This window comes from Egretta garzetta, unplaced genomic scaffold, assembly GCF_000687185.1.
Source record: "Egretta garzetta isolate BGI_Z169 unplaced genomic scaffold, ASM68718v1 scaffold492, whole genome shotgun sequence".
Classification (NCBI taxonomy): domain Eukaryota; kingdom Metazoa; phylum Chordata; class Aves; order Pelecaniformes; family Ardeidae; genus Egretta; species Egretta garzetta.
Genome location: NW_009258784.1, coordinates 413,919 through 434,358, shown reverse-complemented (window position 1 = coordinate 434,358; position 20,440 = coordinate 413,919). Strand labels below are relative to the sequence as shown.

Here is a 20,440-nt window from a genome sequence, read left to right as displayed (position 1 = left end):
TGGGCTTTCTCCAAAGTACTCTGTAGTGACCCAGATCAGATGCAAATGATGAAATGAAGAAGATTCAAACAGACAGCGAGTGAGTTCCTACAGAGATATGCAAATTGTGAGACTGCAATACGCCACAGCTGGTCCTACAGCCTGCTCTGAAATTTTACAAGAAACCCTTGGTAAGGAATGATGGCTTACATCTGAACTTCTGAGCCAAAATAATCGTTTTCTCCTGGAGGAATAAGATGTCAGTGAAAAGACAATGAGCTTAAAAGTAAATAATTCATGTTGACTGTTTTTATGAATAAGAAGTACAGCAGGAAATGCTGTTTCAAGTAATGCCCCCAAATCCTGCCATATCAGCTGTCAGTGAAGGAAGCTGAGAATTTTGTAAAGTGACATTTGGCTAAACTTTGTCGTGCTTTCTTACACCCCTGGAAAGGGTAATCAAGGTTTGTAGGCCAATAAGGCACTAATGCTGTCTTCAGGACCACTGAAGGCTGTGAGAGGCTCACTGGGGAGTCCTTCATCTCAAGGGCCAAGAAAAGGCACTTGGAGGGGGCTAGCAACAGTTTGTGCTTCTTTTTCTGCTGTACTGAAGGTCACTGCTGGTCTCCACCTGGGAGCCCTTGGTTACCTGCTCTGACCTTGCTCCCTGGTAATGCAGATAGGTGAAACTGACTCAGAACTGGTTTTGCCTTACTTGTAAGATATAATTGACTTATATAATATAAGACTATTATATTATATAACAGATAATAATAGACTTAGGAGAAACTTAATAATATACTAGTCTCATATGTCTGTTAATCAGAGGAATGAGACAATGTGAAGTGGACCCCCTTTCCATGATGTTAAATAAGTTGTTCTAATACTATTGCAAAAAATGCCAACTAGCACAATTTGTGCACTATCCATAAAGGCAGTGACTGTAAAAATATAATTCTGACAATGGTGGACAACTAAAAATTCTTATTTCTAACTGGAGAGTGTAGAACAAAACTGACGTAGAAAATGTTTTCTATGGACTCCTAGATTTGACTACCATCTGTATTTCTGTTCAAAACAAAAATGTGTCCAGGCTAATAAGAAAGCAGAGTTGTGTAGAACAGTACATCATTTGCTGTGATTTTATGCCACAGGTCTCCAGGGTGCTCTTGAGGAAATAATTTCTTTTTCCAGCATCTTAGTTTCTCTATTGAAGAGCACCTTTTATATTCCTTTAACTCTGAAAGAGGGAGGCAGAGACAATTGTAACTCCTTTATAAGGTGCTTTGGCATCTAGTAGTTTCACAGCTCTAGAAAACAGCTAGTAAGTGTATGAGCTGGGGTACACCTTATAACTCAAATTAATTTTTTTTTTGCATTTCAGACATTTTAAGAAACATTGTTGACAAAGACCAGGCATGCTGCTAAATGCCCCTCACCCCCAGGTCCCTAGCAGGAGCTGCTATACTTTCATGGAAGTAATTGATAATAAGAATTTATAATACTGGAGAAATACCACTGGGTTATTGGCGTAGTAGGAGGCATCAAGTAATTCCTGGGCATTGACTACCGTTTTCAGTAAAAGCCTCATAAAAACTTTGCTGCAAGTGCAGTACGGATGACATGTCTAAAACGAAAGGTGCAAACTACTGCCTTTGCCGTCACATATTTTTTCCAGTATATACCAAAAAAAAAATTGAAGACAAAAACCTGCCCTTGGCTCTAGATGGATGAGAACAAAAAGCAAGGAAAGAATTTTCATCCAGAGATATGCTGATACTCACCAAGAACAAGGGAGCTAAGATAAAGATATTGGAAAGCTGGAGGAGACAGGAAAATTGATTATGGACCTGGAAATATTGACATATGTGGAAAATAAACTAAATATATGATGCCAGTCTACGGTTATTTGATGAAAGTATGTAACAAAGACAGAGAACTGTGTATAGTTAGTAATGGGGAGAAAGCACTAAGAGCCATGGGCTGAAATCAAGAAAAGAAAAATAAAATTGACTAACAGAAGAGACTCCTTCTTAAAGGCATCTATTAGCCTGAGGACCTGTCTAAACTGCAGCAGTTGGAATTCCACTGACTGCAATATTTGAAGACAGAAAACGATTCAGAGTCTGAAAGATTTGTTGTATGATCTCCTTCAGTAGACCTTTCCTGCTAAATATTTACGTTTGTAGGATTCATGGAATGATAGCAAGTGGTGTAGCTTTAATTGATAAGAAGTAGGTGAATATTTCTAATATTGTTTCCTGACACATACATCATGATTAGGTTGCATGTTATTATTATATATCATATCAGGAGAAAAAAAATATACTTTTAAAATTATAGTGATAGTGGGTAAAAAAAAAAAGCTCATGAACATCAAACATGAAATTGTATTTAAGCCGGTTCTTTGAGACAGTCAAGTTTATTTATAATTCAGACTTTAACGCATTACCAAGGAATAAAAATATATAGTGTAATTCAATACTAATTGCATTTCAGAAGAAAGAGATTTAATTTCTCCTGGTTGTTAGCATCATCCTTCATGTGTAGTTAAAGTCTTAAGTGTGGACAAAGCATTGCTGGATAAGAACTGTGTGCAGTTACACTTACTGTACACCTGTAGTTGTCCTCTGAAGACATTTCTTCCACGAGAGTTTTCAGCCTTACATTCGTACATCCCCGCATCCTCTAGCTGCACATTAGGTATTTCAAGCACAGCTTGGGATTTTCTCAGCCGGGCTTTACTTGGATTATGACCATTAACTTTCCTCCAAGAGATTGTTGGAACAGGGCTGAAATATTTAGTAAAATTACTGTTAGCACTCTTCCTCTATTGAGACTATAGAGTCTGCTATCTGGTAGTTTAAACATTTAATAATCTAAGCAGCAATAAAATATAACCACAATTAAGGTTCATATAATGCTTGATATTCCTCACTTTCTATAGGGAATCCTTAATAAATGGTTTGTTACATGGAATGTGTCTCTTTCATCCAAAAGGGAGGCCAAGTTTTTATTGAGATCAAGTAAATCACTTGAAATACTCTCTCTAGAGCTTTAGCACTCTGTGCTTTAGTCCCGAACACTTTCACTGAATGGGTAAAAGAAAATAAAGACTTCAAAACCTGGATGAATTTAGCAAATTCCAACACATCCCAATTTTCCTGCAATGAAACTGCAGTTCAAGAGATCAGTAAGTTATAAGTCCATCTAGGTAGGGGATTTCAGTACCACTGTATCTTGCATAAATTAAGTTGACCAAAGTTTTGGTCTGCGCAATATCCTTTAAGTTACAAAACTGGTTGTGTAAGAAGCATTTATTAATGGGACTACCATTTCTGACTCACAGCATTACATGCCTGCTCACAGGAGTGGAAGGGCTTTTCACTGTAGCTTGCTATTCCTCATGGGTCTATGTGAAAACTGTCATTTGCATTCACACTGGGGGAAGAAATGGGCTAGACAGTGTTTGCACTCATTCATTCTTTTTAGCCCAAACACTCATCAGTTGTGCATCCATTGGGCTTTTTTGGTACAGACATACATTTCTCTAAATATGGCAGTGGATACTTAAGGGGGAAGAAAAGGAAAAAGAAAATAACTGTAATTATAAAATGCTTGATTGTGAGCTGAAAACCAGACTGCTTCAGGTATTCCAGAAGAAGCTTGGAGGACATTATAAAAGAAAATGTAACTGTTACACGTCGATAGTTTTTCAAAAAATATTTCGTATGTATTTGAATTGCTTTCAAGTCTAAGCTTAGATATAAACACAGTTGGATCCTGTGGCAGTTTAGATGGGGAAAAATACTTCATGACATAGACTCAAATATAGATTCAAATTCAAAGCTTATATTTTTTTGTCATCACTTACTAACTTCTATTTGCTGCAACTATATGAAGTTGAATTAAAAAAAACACCTTTCCCTCAGTATTTCAGGCTGTCAAATTTGAGACACAACAAATACAGACATGACAACCAACCATGAGCAAAGCTCTAGCTATTCTTCAGCCAGTTAAAATCAGGCAGTGAGTGACTGCGGTTGTACTCAAACTTCCAGACAAGATGCTCCAAATTCTAGTGCTTGACAGGGATTCAGAAATTCCCAGACTTGTAGTTGGAGGTCAGGAGGTTTCTCTAATCTTATCTCCTGAATGTCACAAATCACTGAATTTCATTGAGCTTATTAACATAATTATCTTCACAAAGTTTGTTTCTTGGCCAACATATAGTCTCATGTGGAATGCTATCCACTATTTATTTGAATATATCAGAAAAAGACAATCATTGTTTCCCTTATCAGTTTGCTGCTGTGATTAATTAACCTGACACGAGTTACTTTATTTTCAGTGTGTGTGGATTCATCTCTGAGGCATAGTCCCTACAATACCTTCTATGCTTTATCACTGTCCCCCACGGAAGAAATACATATATAGAAATCAAATCACCTTTTTTTTTTTTTTTTTTTTCCTTAGTGAGCAAAACAGACTGATCTCTCTTTCTTCAGCACTCCAATCATATATATCTTTTTCTTTTTATAGATGGTTGTGGATCATATGAGCTCTTTTTTTGCCCCTACTGTATCCCCATAGAAGCTTGATACTTTGCTCATTATTAATCTTAAATTACTTTCTTGTTGACTGATTTCAGGTTTTGATTTCCTGCAGGCTTGGTATGAGGACTGTACTGTGGAGCTTGTATGGGTTTAATTTATAAAGTTTGCTCCTTATTAGAAGCTATTTTACATTCTTTTCAATTAAAAGATCAAAATCAATCTGCCTCTGATGCACTAATAAAAATTATTGCCTTAGTCCACTTATGATATTCCTTTCACATCCTTAGCTACATCTTTCAATTTGCCATACTTTGATAACTATTTGTATATATTAGAAGTAGTACAAATAACAATACTAGTTTATTTTTTCCCCATTTATTAGTGCTCATATTTTATTTCTAATTGCACACTTCACTTTAATATTAAAATTTATACTCTTAATAGAGTGACTTTCTGAAGATTTTGTAACTAACTCTCCTGTTTTGGATTCAGCTTTAAGCATAAACTCCTTATAAGCTTGTCCTCTTTCTATATGGAATATAATTATGTCATGATTGCTGGCTGCAAAACAGCCACCATGGCCAGGCAAGTGTTTCATTAATCATTATTGATCACAGCACAGGTCCATAGTAAGGATACTTTATGCTGGTACAGTGCAATACTGCTCAGCAACTGCTGTTTTATGAACGTGATAGGTGTGCAGGCACACTGTATTTGGCACCATAAGGGTGCCATGCTTGTTGCCTATTATTGCTTATTTGCCCTTCAGCCCTACTTCCAGTAAAATCAGTGACAAAGATGCTTTTGCTCTATTGTCATGGAAGAAAGCTGGTTATGCTGAATAGAACTGATCAGTGGAATTTTTTCATAGTGTATATTTCTGAAAAACAGTGAGGACATTATAAACTGTGAAAGCTGTCTCATTTAGCTTTTACGAGATTACTCTGAAATTCATGTATTTAGAAAATTTCCTTTAGATTGCATTTAAGTATTTTTTTTTTAAAATTTGCTTTCATGTGTGCTACAGAAAATAAATGTGTATAACACAGTAAATACAGAGGAAACTTCTTCTCTGGGATGTTAGGAAACATATTTTAAAACAACTCACTTTTTTCTTCATCAGTATGAAGTAGTAAGTGGAGTTTTTCAAGGAGTTAAAATTACTGTAGCTGTGTAGATTTAATGATTTCAAAGGAAAGTACTCCCAAACTGCAAACCACTATTCGCAGACAACTTGTAGTTCTGTTTAATGAAGCTTCTTATTTTCCTTGCATAACTTACAAGTGAGGTATGAATTTTACATCTGAAATAAAAATATATCTATACCTATTTCTCCTCTGTGACTTGTGTGAGAATAAAATTAAAGAATGAAATATATCAGAGCAAGGATGTGAAAGAGTAAAATTATGTGACTGTTCTAGAAAACTCATAAAATCCACCATAAAAGCTAACATATGCACATATTGTTCATCTTTTCAAATGATTCACAACTTTTAAAAAATTGAGCAACAGCAGAAGTATCTCTAATATTAATATGAGTTTAATGTAATATGCATAATTTTTAAATCTTATAATCATTCTAATCCATTTTTATTTTGGTCTCAGCAGACATCTATGGGAATATAGTTTCCTTATTTATCATAACCCCTTCACATTCAGCTCCTATGAGTAACTTCATTCAAGTTTCAGTTGAGTTCAAAGATAGGATTTCTCCTCACTTTTGGAAATAACCTATTGAATACTACTGGTAAATCTTAGCACCGCTGAGAAAAAAATCCCATTTCAGAAATACCATCATTAAACTCCTTATTCATCTGAGCTGAAATAAATGTTCTGAGAGGTCACTGGTGACTGTGATAGACATTACTGCGGGTTTGTTCATTTTGAGTTTGAAGAAAATATGAGTTATAGTTTTACATTTACATCTAGAAGAGATTATGAGTCAATTTTCAGCACTATATTATTTGGGACAAGTGCTATTGAATTTGTTGGGAATTCTTCACAAGTTCCATTGGAAATAAAGTTTCAAAAAGACTATTGGAAGCAATTTTATACTTTTTTTTTTAATTCACCTGAAAAGAATTTAATTAGATCTATAAAGCATATGTTTATTTCAGGAAAGGGGTGAGGTGAAATGAGAGTAATGTCTGCATTTTAAAATACCTTTTCCATGGATCTGAGTGCCTAGTTTTTCAGCAATATCTCAAATAAGAATGAATAGTTTATTTTTTCTATGTTTGGTTTGTACAAATTTATGTGCTCTTCTGAAATATTTTACCTTCTACTGTAAGTTCAGTTCCTCTCCACACTACTCTTTACCATGCATCACTGTTCTGAGCAGTGCCTTCTAACCCACATCATAATAAAAAAAAACTCTGCATGCCTGTGTGTGTGAGACTAGGAAAAAACTTTCTCCTTATGCCCTCCAGCCTTGTGACGGTGTTAAATACCTTCTAATTATTACAGGATAATTATGTGAGATTAAAATGTCGAGGAGTATCATGAAATTCTCTCCATCAGGTACTTTCCAGAAACACCCATCAACCATTCACATGATTCTACCTTTAGAAGACCCCATATAAATCTGTTCTGGTCAGATGCAGAGATTTAGGAGACAAGATAATAACTTTTCCTTTCATTTGGTTATTAAAATATAGTTAGTACTCATGAAATATAGCAGCTGTGAGTACTGGTGATTTAAGAATAGAAATAGAATAGAAGGAAATGGTGATGAGTTTGAAGTCTGTGTGCAGAAACAAGTCCAGGTCTTCAAGTCACACCAACACATGTCCATGACCATAACAAAAAGGTCGTAAGCATGTACCAGTGTTGTATACTAATGTGCCTGTGCTTTCCCACCACTGCTGGCTTGTTCTTTACGGCACAGAGCAAGGACAGCATGTCTTTGGCTGCATGTCCAGCTCCATGTCGTTTTCTTCACACTTCAAGTCCTAACATGTTAGAGCACCTCTAACATCTAATATAGTGCTACGAATAATGATTCATTATCTATAACGATTCATTAGACATAGTAAATTATACTCCAGAGGCTTTTATCTACTGATTGATCAGAGCCTAAAATGTGAGCTCAAACTCAATCCTTAACCATTTGGTAGCTAAAGGTAGATAGCATAACTGATAGTTCGATGATTTCAAAGATTTTTCCAAATTCTTAAATTCAGGTTAATCACTAACCCAAGAGTAATCTGATTAAGGTGTAATCAAACAAGAGAACAGAACATCCACAATAGGTGAGGTATTGGTTTCACAAGTAGTGAGTAAAAGGGAAAAGCTATTCTGCAACCTTTTGTTTCTCTATTTAAAAGTTAGTAATGGTATTTACTCTTAATGAAATCACAACAACACAGCTAGATGATGAAGAACTTAATAGAAAAGAGCTGAACATCTCCTGTGGATTCAGTGTTGGTCACATGGCAAAGTCCCATTTTTGTCATCATAGTATAGCAGATGCTATTTTGCGGGATGGGGGAGGTGTTGAGCTACATCAACTGTTAAATAAGGACAGGAATAAGCTGTTTTTTTCCTCAGTCATCCAGTGACCCTTTTTTTCTAGTCTCATATCACACCCTACCTTGGCTTGCTGGCTGGGGGCACTCTGAAATAAGTGAACATTCTACTAAAAAGTATGAAAGACATAACACCAGGTAAATTGTCACCAGCCTGTGACTTGATCGAGGCTGTTGAGAAGAGAATCTGAAGCAACTTGAAAAGCAAAAGACATATGTGACATCTGCTGAGTTAGTATGGGGGGTAACACAGGAAGAAAACAAAAATTTAAGTTAGAGGAGACAAATGCTTTGTAGCAGAAAATCTGCCTGAAAAGGTGACAGGTTTTTGGTAAGTGTTCGTATGTATTCTCAGGGCCACAGTGCTACAGTAGCACTGTGTTTACTTGCCCTGTGTAAAGCTGTTTTACAGCTGGGCTTTCTCTTGGGTCATTTTTCTCCATTTCAAACTTTGTCCAGGCAGATTCTGTAGCTGGCACCTTGATTTCATATTTCCTAACTTCGCTTTACAGATATAGCCAGTGTATGTGTACAGATTAATTCCAGAGGACTAGTTACAATGAGTTCAGGACTTCCAGAAACAGCAGGTCTACCACCAATCATGATGCAAATGAGCACCACATGTAAATCCAGTCTGTCTGGGGTGCGCAAGATGGCTTGAACCTGCTGATCAGCTAAAAAGTTCAAAGACAGCGAGCATGACGATTTCTGGAAGTGCTGGATTTAAGGCTCTTGTACCACACTGTATTACAGGCATTTATTTCTTTATGGGAAATCCTGAAGAGAAATACAACAATGGAAACTCTGGGGACCTATTATTGACAATTGCTAGAATTTATTTCCTTCTGACCCTCTCAACCTCTGATACAGAGAGAAAGCCTACATAGGTGCTTCTGGATAGTAAGTTTGGAATGCAAAAAAAAATGTTATTCCATCTTTAAACCTAAAGCAAAGCTATGTAAATTACTGAGCAATTTTTTTAGTAGCATTTACAAGTTCTCTTTGATGGTTGTTAGAGAGAAAGGGAAGGGATTGATAATATTGATAATATTGCTTCTTCAAGAATGACATTCTACTGATGGGGACTTGCAGTTTGGTGGGTTTTTTTTCCAATTTCCCTATGACATATGGTAAAACCAATTAACTCAGTTTTTACATGTCAGTATGAAGCATTTAGTCAGAGTAAGGTAGAATGAGCCCTGGGAGTGCTGCTTGAGATTCACCAAAGAATCTTTATTACTTTACTATGAATGATCACAATATTTGTAACAGCATTATAAAGCCTATGCAAGAACAAGTCCACTTAAAGAAAGCAGAAATCAATCTAGCTTGAAAAATTGGAACAAAATTCAATCCTGGTCTTGTAACTTATGATAGAAATTCGTATTCAGTATGAGCTAAAAATGAACTTTAGATTGATGAAATTCTTAGAAAGATTTATTTGACATAAACAATGTGTGCTATCAAAGGAAAAAAAAATCCTGGACCTATTCCTCTCTATATAAACAAATGCAGCTTGAAAATTTCATGTTCACACTTAAAAAGGTTCCTTCCTCTCACCACAAGTTTATCTCCAGGAGAAAGACTTCCCTACTTACAACACTGAAAAATGCTGTTTTACTGAGAGTTTTCATTTCCCTTTTGGGATTGTTTTATTATCAGTAAACTGTAAGAGCACCTTCCACAGCTTCCAGGTTTAGCATCTGATATAATTAACAAAATCTTTTTCCTGAAGGGAGAAGTGGTGTGAAGGGGCATGGAGGAACATGATTTTTGTTCTATGGGGCTTACAAACATATATTTCTATATCAGTTTTTGTCTCTACCCTGTAGTTTGATTTTGGGCAAATCATTCTATTTTAATATCCTGTGCTGTGCTTTCCCTGTTTGAAAAAGAGAAAACAATAATTTTATGTCTCTGTGACGTGTACATGAAAAATAGTATATCATGATAAGAACTGATTTTGAGGGTGAAGGCAAATTACTAGTGGTGGACTTCTACACTGTGAAGTGCTTAATACTCAATGATGGTAAGATGCTAGCACTCTTTGTTCCCCTAGTAATTCTCCTACATGTAGGAAAAACACTGAATATTTGAATCCCTACTTCCAACAAGAAATTTGATGTATAACATCTAAAATGATTTGCTCCATTTAATGCAAACCAGAGATTTTGGCATGTCATTAACTTGTGAACCGTGAACATTTAAAAGACAAGTCAAAATCGGCTTCCTCTTTGCCTGCAAATTGTATATTAAATCTGGTTAAAATTCCTCAAACCTCCAACCTTCATTTATCAATGCAGTGATTCATCATGTCCTTTTACATTTTGTTTTGACCAGCAGTCCCCGCCTAGGGGATTACAGCGTATATCTACTGTCACAGGATTCAGTGGAAATGAGGGCTGTTAATGTGCTCTGAATGTCCTTGGTACAGAATCAGATTATCTGTAATATCAAAGGTATTCTGTATGTCACCATTATTGTGGGAAGAGGCAAGAACTGTTTTGTGTTCATGGAAAAGTACAAGGAGGCTTAATCATTTCTGAAAGACAATACTGAGAAAAGAGCAGCTGCTGGGACTCAATGACAATTCCACAACCTATGTATCTTGACTGCTACCACACTGTAAAGATCTGTTGGCATATCCCAAAGAAATGGCCAACAGAACTGTCATACTTGGCCCTAAAAACAATGAAGCCTGGTTTATATCACAGATGTTAGCGTCATTTTATACTTGTTATATTCCCATGTTTATGCCCAATAATACTCAGCTTCTACTTGCCCCCTTGACTCCTCACTCAACTCAATGCCAGTGGGATGCAGTGTAGTGCAGTTAACAGAGTTAACTTTAAGTTTGTTTTAAACTGTGATCAGTGCATTAGGTTTGCTACTCTTAAGCATAATATCATGTCTGGAGTGAGAGGTAGATTCATGGATTGGTATTAAGAAGATATGTGTGAGAAAAGTATTTGATCTCAGAATAGAAATCCTCATGGGACCTTTTTTGACACGGGATTAGTGGGAAGGGTTCAGGTTATGGGAAGGCCTTATCCGCCTCCCTTAACAGTTTATAGCAGGAGATGCCTCCTGCCAGGTCTGAAGCCTGGAAGAATCTTGCTGTCCACAGCTAACACACGAATTTGAATTCTGAAACATTCTGGACCAGTATCGAATAGGTCATAATGGATTTGCCAAGACCAGCCAACAAAAGGATACAAGTCAGGGATAAAGATATGGAGCACAAGTCATACGAGGAGTGGCTGAGGGAACTGGGGTTATTTAGTCTGGAGAAGAGGAGGCTGAGGGGAGACCTGATCGCCCTCTACAACTTCCTGAAAGGAGGCTGTAGGGAGGTGGGGGTCAGCCTCTTCTCCCTGGTAACAGATGATAAGACGAGGGGGGAATGGTTTGAAGCTGCGCCCGGGCAGGTTTAGGCTAGACATTAGGAAAAACTTCTTCACCGAAAGGGTTGTCAGGCTCTGGAACGGGCTGCCCAGGGAGGTGGTCGAGTCCTCCTCCCTGGAGGTATTTAAAAGAAGGATAGATGAGGTGCTTAGGGACATGGTTTAGTGGTGGGATGGCAGGGTTAGGTTAAACTTTGGACTCGATGATCTTAAAGGTCTTTTCCAACCAAAGTGATTCTATGATTCTATGATTTTATAAGACCTGAGGCATAGTTTTAACGTGTGGACTGAAAAGAAAAATGGTATTTTATGAATCTGAAGAGCAGAGAGGGTTAAGTTTTGTCCTTTGCAATGCTGGAAACTTCTATCCACCTATGTTGAGAGACCAGATGGATAACTGCATGTGTTTGTCAGAGAATTGTGCAACCTGGATCTGTGACTCTTTATAGGATTATTGTTTGTGAATGTTGTGTGCCTGGCAAAAATCACGTATAGCTAAAGTTCAGAGGAAGAAAAGAAAGGAACAAGATACTATAAATCCTTTGACAAAAGATTAACTTCTTGGGTGCCTTTAGCCTTCTTTCTTTTCAGAAATTACTCTCTTCCTTATTACATTGTTTGCCAAACATTGACCAGACCTCACAGAAACATCTTCTTAACATGTGGGCTTACAAAGTCTATTACACATGCAGAAAGATTTGCAATATGTAGAAGCCTTCTTACCGCCATTATCCTATGCCATTGTCTTAATGAGCAACACCAGCAAGAATAACTTCTCCAGATACTTCATGCAATTCCCCAAAGTTACAGAGAAATGTCCTTCATTGGATGATAGAGTTTTTGTATCGCTACCCTGATCTTTGCTTAGATATCATATTAACTTATCCAAACACTTTTTGCTATTATTTCTGCATATTGAAAAATCTTTGGTAAGCTCTCTCTATGTGTACATAGTCTGCAATGAAAATATTGATAGTAGTGACATAAAATAAAAAGTAACATTATAAATAAAAGCTTGTAGAATAATTAGAATAGTCACTTTAAAAAAATCAGGTCAAGGAGATAAAAAAAAATCCTATGTTTCATGCATTTAAGACTTAGCGATATTTAATAATCAGAATGGATTCAGAATGCATTGTTTCAAGAGAATATTTGAGAACATTTTCTAGATTACAAGTCACTAAATTTCATTCACTCATGTGACTTAAAGATATGTAACCTCACCTTATTTTAATTTTATTTTATTTCATTTAGAAAGCAAGATTTAAAAATGGACTCTCAGCTGAGTTCTTGCAAGCCATATTAGAGAGGGGATGAATGTTTATGACTGAGCCATAAATCTCTTCAAAACAAAGTTTACCATAGAATTATTAAAGCAACATTAAATATAACAGCCTGAACAATGCTTCTATCATAACAACCTCATCATAATTCAGTAATAAAAGGAAGTCAATATCTCTATTTTATTCCTATCTTTAACTAAGAATATTTCACAATAAAAACATAGCCTTGACATTACTAAAGTGAAGTAAGCTAGCATTTAGAAAGAATATTGATATACTGTGTAGATGTTACTATCGTACAGAAATAGCACAAGCATAAAACAGTCTTTCAGAAATACAGAAAAACAAGCATATGGGTTGTAAGAAAAATTGTCTGTCAGCACTGTTCTTTATTGATTCTTTTGATTAAAATCCCTGTGTGGCTAAAAAATAACCATAGTGAAAAAAAAAGGATGCATAAAACTTTTTTTTTTTTTTAACAAAGCAATCCTTTTGGAAGTCTACACAGCCAGGGATCCTATTTTAAAAGCAAAGATTGAAAACTTTGGTAACCTACAAGTACAGCAATAACCCACATCCTCTAATTTGTTCTAATGAGAAATAAAATGTGATTACTCGCACAAAATTGGCTGTTGGCACTATCATAATAAAAACTGTTTGTGGTTTTCTTTTTTCTGGATGGAGCCAGAAACCCAATGAAGTATGAGGTTTATGTGGTGAATAAAATAGAAGCTGCTGTATGGTGTGATGCATGACCAAAAATGCAGTGAGGAAAGGGCTGAAGTGTGAGGGTCAAGTAGGGTGTGTGCATTATACACAATTTGACATTAAAAAGTCTGTGTGAAAGAGTGGGTGTAGAGAATTATTTGAAAGTGAAAAGAGAAGTCAACTTAGAATTATGTGCCAGAAAAAAAGAAAAAAAAAGGGGGGAAAAAAAGGGTGACATATTTCTGACACTTCCTTTTCTTGTTTTTCTCTGAAGGTAAGGATATGTGCTCATTGAGAAAGGTTGTAATCGATAGCTTTTCATATAAGCTTGGACAAACCAGACCTATATTGTTGTTTGAACTATGAAAATTTGTTCATGGGCTTTTAAAAAGCCCATGTATTTCCATCTACACCTGCTTTTAAGTCCCATGTTAAAATAATAGTATTAAAATCAGTTGTGAGATAACTATACTCCAAATTCAGGAAGCGTTGAAGAATGCTCAGATGGCAGTCACTGGAAGCATTTCATTAATGAATATGTCACGCTGTGGGGACAGAACTCAAAGTCCTTTTACTTATCGGCACCATTATTTTCTTCTTAATGGGGAGGTAAATGAATACATCAGAATTCTTCCTTTTGAAAAAGTACATGAAAAAAGAAATGAAAAAATTAACTAGTTGCCTTCAGATGTTCTTGGAAGCCAAGTCAGTAATATTTGAGAGAAAATGTAAATGGCAACCTGCTGTGACAGAAGGCAATGCCTGAGAAATTGCATTTCTAGAGCAGGAAAAGCCAGAAATGCTGTGATCTGTGCAAGTGTCAGCTGGGAAAATGATGACTTCTTCACCAGAACCTATCCAAAGAACAAGGTCATGATATGTCTTCCTGATTTACATAATAAACTTTAAGTTCAGACATTGAAATGATAGAATTATTAGAAAATCAGGATTATCTGGACTACAAACAACCACCTCATTACCAATAAGCTCATTTATTTGTTTTACCAAAAAATTAGCTTGTCTTTTTAAATAACAGAAGGCAGAAGCAGTGAAAATTGTGTAACTCAATAGCAAATATTAACATATTGATGGTTAGGTTTATTTTTTTAATGTAGATGTTTTGAATTCTTCCATTCAGTAAGTTTTAAAGGAGATTTTTTCCTTTTTTTTAATTATTATGTTATTATTTTAACAATGCTTAATGTAAATCTCAATCAGGATTTAGCAATTATGTAAATGAACAAGATGTAGTTCTGTTCATAGGAAAAGTTCAAACAATCAATATGTTAAAACTTTGTTACTGCTATTTTTTTTAATTATTCTTTTAAAAAAATACAAACCCCTGTCTTTTTAGGTAACAAACAAAAATTCAAGTGTTCTTAATAAAAATGACATAATTAAATGGGTGGCAGAAAACATATCTGTATGCTATATATACATATGAAATATATATGATACATATGAAACACAGATGTAATGAAAACAGAAGTTGTTGTGCAGATGTGACAGTGAGCATGGCTATAAAAACAACCTTTCAACAAAAGCATGCCAGAATAAATATCCAACACAAATCACAAAACATCACTAATTGCAAAATGCACGCTCTAATATTTAATACAATAAATTTTATTTGACTCCTCTGTCTGTCATGTATTCTGTTATACCTCAGCAGTAAATCAGAGATATATGCAGTGATTTCTTAGCCAAGGACTGATGCTCATTATAAGCAGCATTAGCTAATAAAAATATCATTTTGAGGTATGTCACTCCTGTATTACTTTCAATTCTTTATCAACAACAAAGTCTACTTATAAGTGGCATCATTAACAATATCTTCGCTTGTAACTGGACCAGCTACATATTGCTTGGGTCAACATAAAATCCTTCTCAGAGAATTTCTGTCTGTCAAGCAATTAAGACATTTGATTTTAGTTTGGAGACAAAAGCTGTACAGCTCCAATTTATTTAATTCATACAGCCATAGTGACTGGCAGTTCTAAATAAACACTATTAATAAATCATTAATCTGTAATTAAAGACTAGGCTCTTTCTGGAATATTTGCCAAATGCCTACTTCAGGAAATCTTGCTGGAATGTCTGTCTTCCTCACAACTACAGTGGAGAGAGGAGTGAGTGTTTCAGACAGCTAAATTAAAGCATAAGAAGAACAGCAGCACATTGGTTTTGAGACTATAATACCTCCTGTGTTATTTACAGTAAGCATTCAAAACACCAAATCTCAAAATGCTAAATAAAGAAGGAACAAATTAGTTGCTGATTCAGTTTGGTAATGGAGACCTATGGCAGTGTAGCAAGAAAAGATCCTTACAATCTAACAGGAATAAGGGATGGGGACAAAAATGGAAAATGATGAAAATGAATAGGAAATCTAATGCATTTCTACCTCCCACCTCAGCCTCCAGGTTTCAAACAAGGCCTGAAATGTCATTCATGTAATTACTACCATATCAGGTTGAAAGCAATTTCAACTCAGCTGATTTGATTGTGCACTAATGGCTGCAAAAAGAAGATAAGGAATGTGCACGGTAAAAATAACTGCCCATTAAAATAGCAGCAAATGGGGTCAGCTTATTAGATAACCTTAAATTCCTTGATGGTTCAGGTGTTTTTGTTTTTCTGTTTATTAAAGGTTAATGTCAAATATGAATGTGGAAATAAGCCAATTGAAGCCTTTCCTGTCAACCTTCACCTCCCTTATGTGGCTGTGTGAGTAGCGATTGAGTCTTTTTGAGACAGTTTATTAAATCTCAGGGTGCTGATGATGGAAGGTATCAGTAGCTGTGTTTCTTGCCTGTCAGTGATGGTTGCGAAGGACAACACGTGGCATAACTCCTCTCTTCACCAGAAAGTGACAGTTCACTTGTAATCTGTCAGCAACTGCAATTTAATTCCAGCAAAATAAAGAAAACAGAAACTAACATGTTGGTTACTGCTTCAGCCATAGCCAAGAGTCTAAAATGGCCTTGTTGCCAACAATTGACCTGGCAGAAAATCGGTTAGTGTTGCTGACAGGAGAGAGCCTGGAGCCACCAGCCTCTGTAGAACAGCTCTTTCCTTCATATATTTCTGCATTTTAGAGAATATCTCTGTTTATTGTTTTTCTGTCTTCTCTCATGTACATCTTTCCTTACCTCTACTATATAAAACATAAGACTTGTGTTTTACCCTACAGAAGTTCATCCCTCACATTTGCTTTCTAAACTACTGCTTACATTCATGTTGGGAATGAATTTGCAAAACCCGCTGTCACTCTCTAATGGCTCCCTGTCTCTGGGCTACAGTCCCCCACATATTGTTTGGTCTGTCTTGGCTATGTCTTGTCTCTCCTTCAACTTTGCTGGGCCTAAATAGATAAAATTAAAATACTTTGTCAGAATTTCTTTTTAATTATTTATGAATACTTTCTGCTGGCCTGCTCACTGAGAGTATCTGGATGTTGGTCAAACAGGAAAAACAGGCAAGAAGGGAAGCAAGTTTGGGACAGATCTCATCCAGCCAGTAAATACTTCTAAGAGAAAAATCCGAACAAAAAAAAACAGTGACCAATGACACATGAAGGTCAAAATGACTATAAAAAAACATTTTGAAAGCCCTCTCAGGTAGTAGAGAAAGGCTTTGAAAAGTTGCTCTGCCAAACCAGACCTGCTGAGCAAGCTGGAGTGGTGATCCTGGGGAAAATAGGCTATTGCCTTAAAGCTCCTTTCCTCTTATGTTTTGCTCCTACTTAAATAAATAAGTAAAGAGAATAGGTATGGAAGATATGGTACTCCTCGGACTAATTGATTTGTGAGGTTCTTCCACGGGAGTTACAAAGACAAAACCTTCCACTATTTCTTAATCAAAGCCAGGCTGTAAGGAACCTGTATGTGCCTTGATAAGGTATGAACTAGAAAACCAAGCAGGATGCATGATATTGAGCAGCTTGACTTCAGGGGCTGGGGGGAGAGGTGGCCAAAAGGAAAACACTATAAAAAGGAACTGAAAAGCATTCAATAGTAGAGATTTCTTTTAACACCATCCCTCCACCCACATCCCCCAGCCCCCCTGGATTCGATGGGCTATTTTTGAAAAAAGCCTATTACCTATTTGTTTGCATGTCTCTAACGAAACATCACTGATGGAGCACCTGATTTTAGTTACATACATGTACAGAAGAAAGAATAATTTCTTTGAATCACTACAATTGCTTCTTAGTTCTCTCTGACTGTATACTACCCTTGCAACCGTTATTCCTGGCAATGATAATAATAGTAACTCCCACAACAAAATTGAAATGTTATCAATTTCATCCTATATTCTGTAATCTGAATAGTGCATAGAAGCAATTTCACTTCTTATTTAATTTGCATAAAACAGCAAAGAGGTATTTCTAAAACCTTTCTCTCCCTAAACTCATTTATGAATAAACATATAAAACCCCCCTTGATATGAATACTAAACACCTGTTCTCTAGTAATGCTATTAGGTCAGGTAGCAACTAGAGTATTGGCACTGTCACAAAGTGTGCCAGAACATGTTTAAAACATTGTGCTCTTAGCTTCATATATAAACTATGCATTTGGCAAAAAAAAAGCTACTAGTGTTCTTCATTCTCCAACTATGATATTTGGTAGAATAAGCTCTAATTTACTGATTAGTAATTTCACAGTGAATAAGTGGGTGAGTCTGGTAAAATTTTCAATTAAAAAAGCTTTCCTCTTTTTATTTACGAGAATATTACTTTTTGTTTTGATAGAGAGTCTTTTAACTTGAATGAATTACTGTCCACAGAAATGGCTGAGCAGGGAATTCATAATTGGCTACACAGTCAATTGTTTACTTTGAGGGTTCAGTAAGAACTGTCTGTGAAAATGAAATCTAGCAAAATAATGAAACCACAAACTAGGCATGTCACATCTTAATAAACAATGAAGTCTAATTATGAAAGAATCTGTACTTACTTGCCAAGTGCAAAACACTCCATCTTAACAGTAGTTCCCCTCGCAGCTGTAACTGTGTAAGGAAAATGCACTTCAATTTTTGGCTCATATTCCCCCATCACACCTGGAAAATAAGGAATATTTAAAATATGAAATAGCATCAGTTTTCCATTTGTTGAGATTATCACAGAAAACCCCTGCAGCTTGCCTTTTGAACCTGCCCGGCAGTAATGATAGTAATTTATGGAGATAGCCTTGTTTGATCTGATATGCTCTGCTCAGGTCCAGTACATATTCTAAAATGCTCTTCAGGGTTACCAGCAGCATAACAGTGAGCTTAAGAAAAAGGATTTATTTTCTCAAATGTGGGTTAATACTTACCTTTTCAAAGATTAAAGCAAGCAAGCAATTTTAACAGGGTGAGAATTTTCACAGGCCAAAGATTTGTTTACCAATACAGTGACAATTATGACAAAACAACATATCATGCTGTATTCGACTGAGGACCTTCTAAGCTCAGCAAGAAAAACTGATATAATGTAAGAGCATTTGTGTATGCAGATACAAACAGAGATATGCATACACATACAAAGTTCAGTTATTTCATTTCCAGTGACCCTTCTAATTTGGGAGATGATTGATTTTATCAGGACAACAAACTCAGTATACAACTAGAAAAACATTCAGGAATGTGAAAAATATAAACACTGAAATCAATAGAGTTATCTGGAATTTGCTGCGGAGTGACTGACAGCTTTGGAGAGTCACAAGAGTTTAGGAAATGAGAAATGAGCAGGGAAGGGAGACTGGTTTTCACAAGGCGAGATGAGAGGTTTGCATTTGATGTGACTTAGAGGAAATGTCATAATCAGAATGGCAGGAGAAGAATATGACTCTAACAGCTGTGTTTGGTGAGACAGAAGATGGGCTACTGGGGTAAGTGATGCTCAGGAACTAAAGGCTTTATTAAACAAAGTAAGAATTGTTCAGATTTTTCAATGGGGAAAACTGAATATAATCTGACTTGTGGACACAGTAGTAACAAGACAAGTCTAGTCTAAATCTATAAAAATCAGTCAAGAGTCTCCAAAAATTCTAGAGCAAGAAAATAGGAACAAGAGAGGAAAAAGAAAGGAGAGAAAAGAGATATCTTATGCAAGAAAGAGAAACGAAAGGAGCATAAGGAGTGACATGGAAGTAGGGGATATGAGATTTGCAGCTGAGAGAAGACCAGCTGGCACGGATACATGGAAAAAGCATCTCACAACCTAGCAGAGCAAAAATAATATACAAGGCTGAAATGGTAAAACATATACTTCTAGCCCTTCAAAGGTTCCTCACGGAACTCAGGAGTCTCCAGTGGGGCTGTGCTCTCTTCCTCCTGCTGTCCCACAGGCTTCTGCAGCTTGGTTCTGGGAGGAAATCTAAACACATATGCATTTAAACATGTCCTTAGGGGCTTAAGTTTAGTTAGAAAATCTAAATGTGTCCGATATGTGAATGAAATAACAGAAGTAGAAAGCATAAAATGCTTTTAATTCAAACAATATAATTCTATAAATAAAGTGGCTTTATAAGTAACAGTAATTTCTTTTTTTAAAAAACATAATCATGAAGTATTACATATACTAGCAAGTGACCCATTTTTCTTCAAAAACATGACTAAATCAGTGTTTTGACATTGCTTTATGAACTTGTGGAGAAATACTGCCCCTTGTATGAAACCTGGCCACTGTTGTTAGGGATAATAAGAAAAGTTTTTATAAATATGTTAACAGCAAAAAGAGAGCCAGGGAGAACCTCCATCCTCCGGTGGATGCAAGGGGGAACGTTGCCACTAAAGATGAGGAAAAGGCTGAGATACTCAACGCCTTCTTTGCCTCGGTCTTTAATGGCCTGATGAGTTATCCCCAGGGTACCCAGCCTCCCGGGCTGGAAGATGAGAAAGCAGTCTTTGACCGGCTATTGCACCTGGACATCCACAAGTCTATGGGGCCGGATGGGATCCACCCAAGAGTGCTGAAGGAGCTGGCAGAGGAGCTT

The 20,440-nt window shown here is 36.2% G+C and overlaps 1 protein-coding gene across 1 annotated transcript in view; it reads right to left on the bottom strand.

Moving 5' to 3' along the window:
• The window catches only part of CNTN5 (contactin 5), a 339,272-nt gene that overhangs the window by 148,385 nt on the left and 170,447 nt on the right, over positions 1 to 20,440 (bottom strand). The window contains exons 8-9 of the mRNA XM_035889184.1: positions 18,419 to 18,521; positions 2,590 to 2,771 (exon numbers count right to left, since the gene is read on the bottom strand). Of these exons, the coding sequence (XP_035745077.1) occupies positions 2,590 to 2,771; positions 18,419 to 18,521 (285 nt within the window). The remainder of the gene's footprint in view (positions 1 to 2,589; positions 2,772 to 18,418; positions 18,522 to 20,440) is intronic.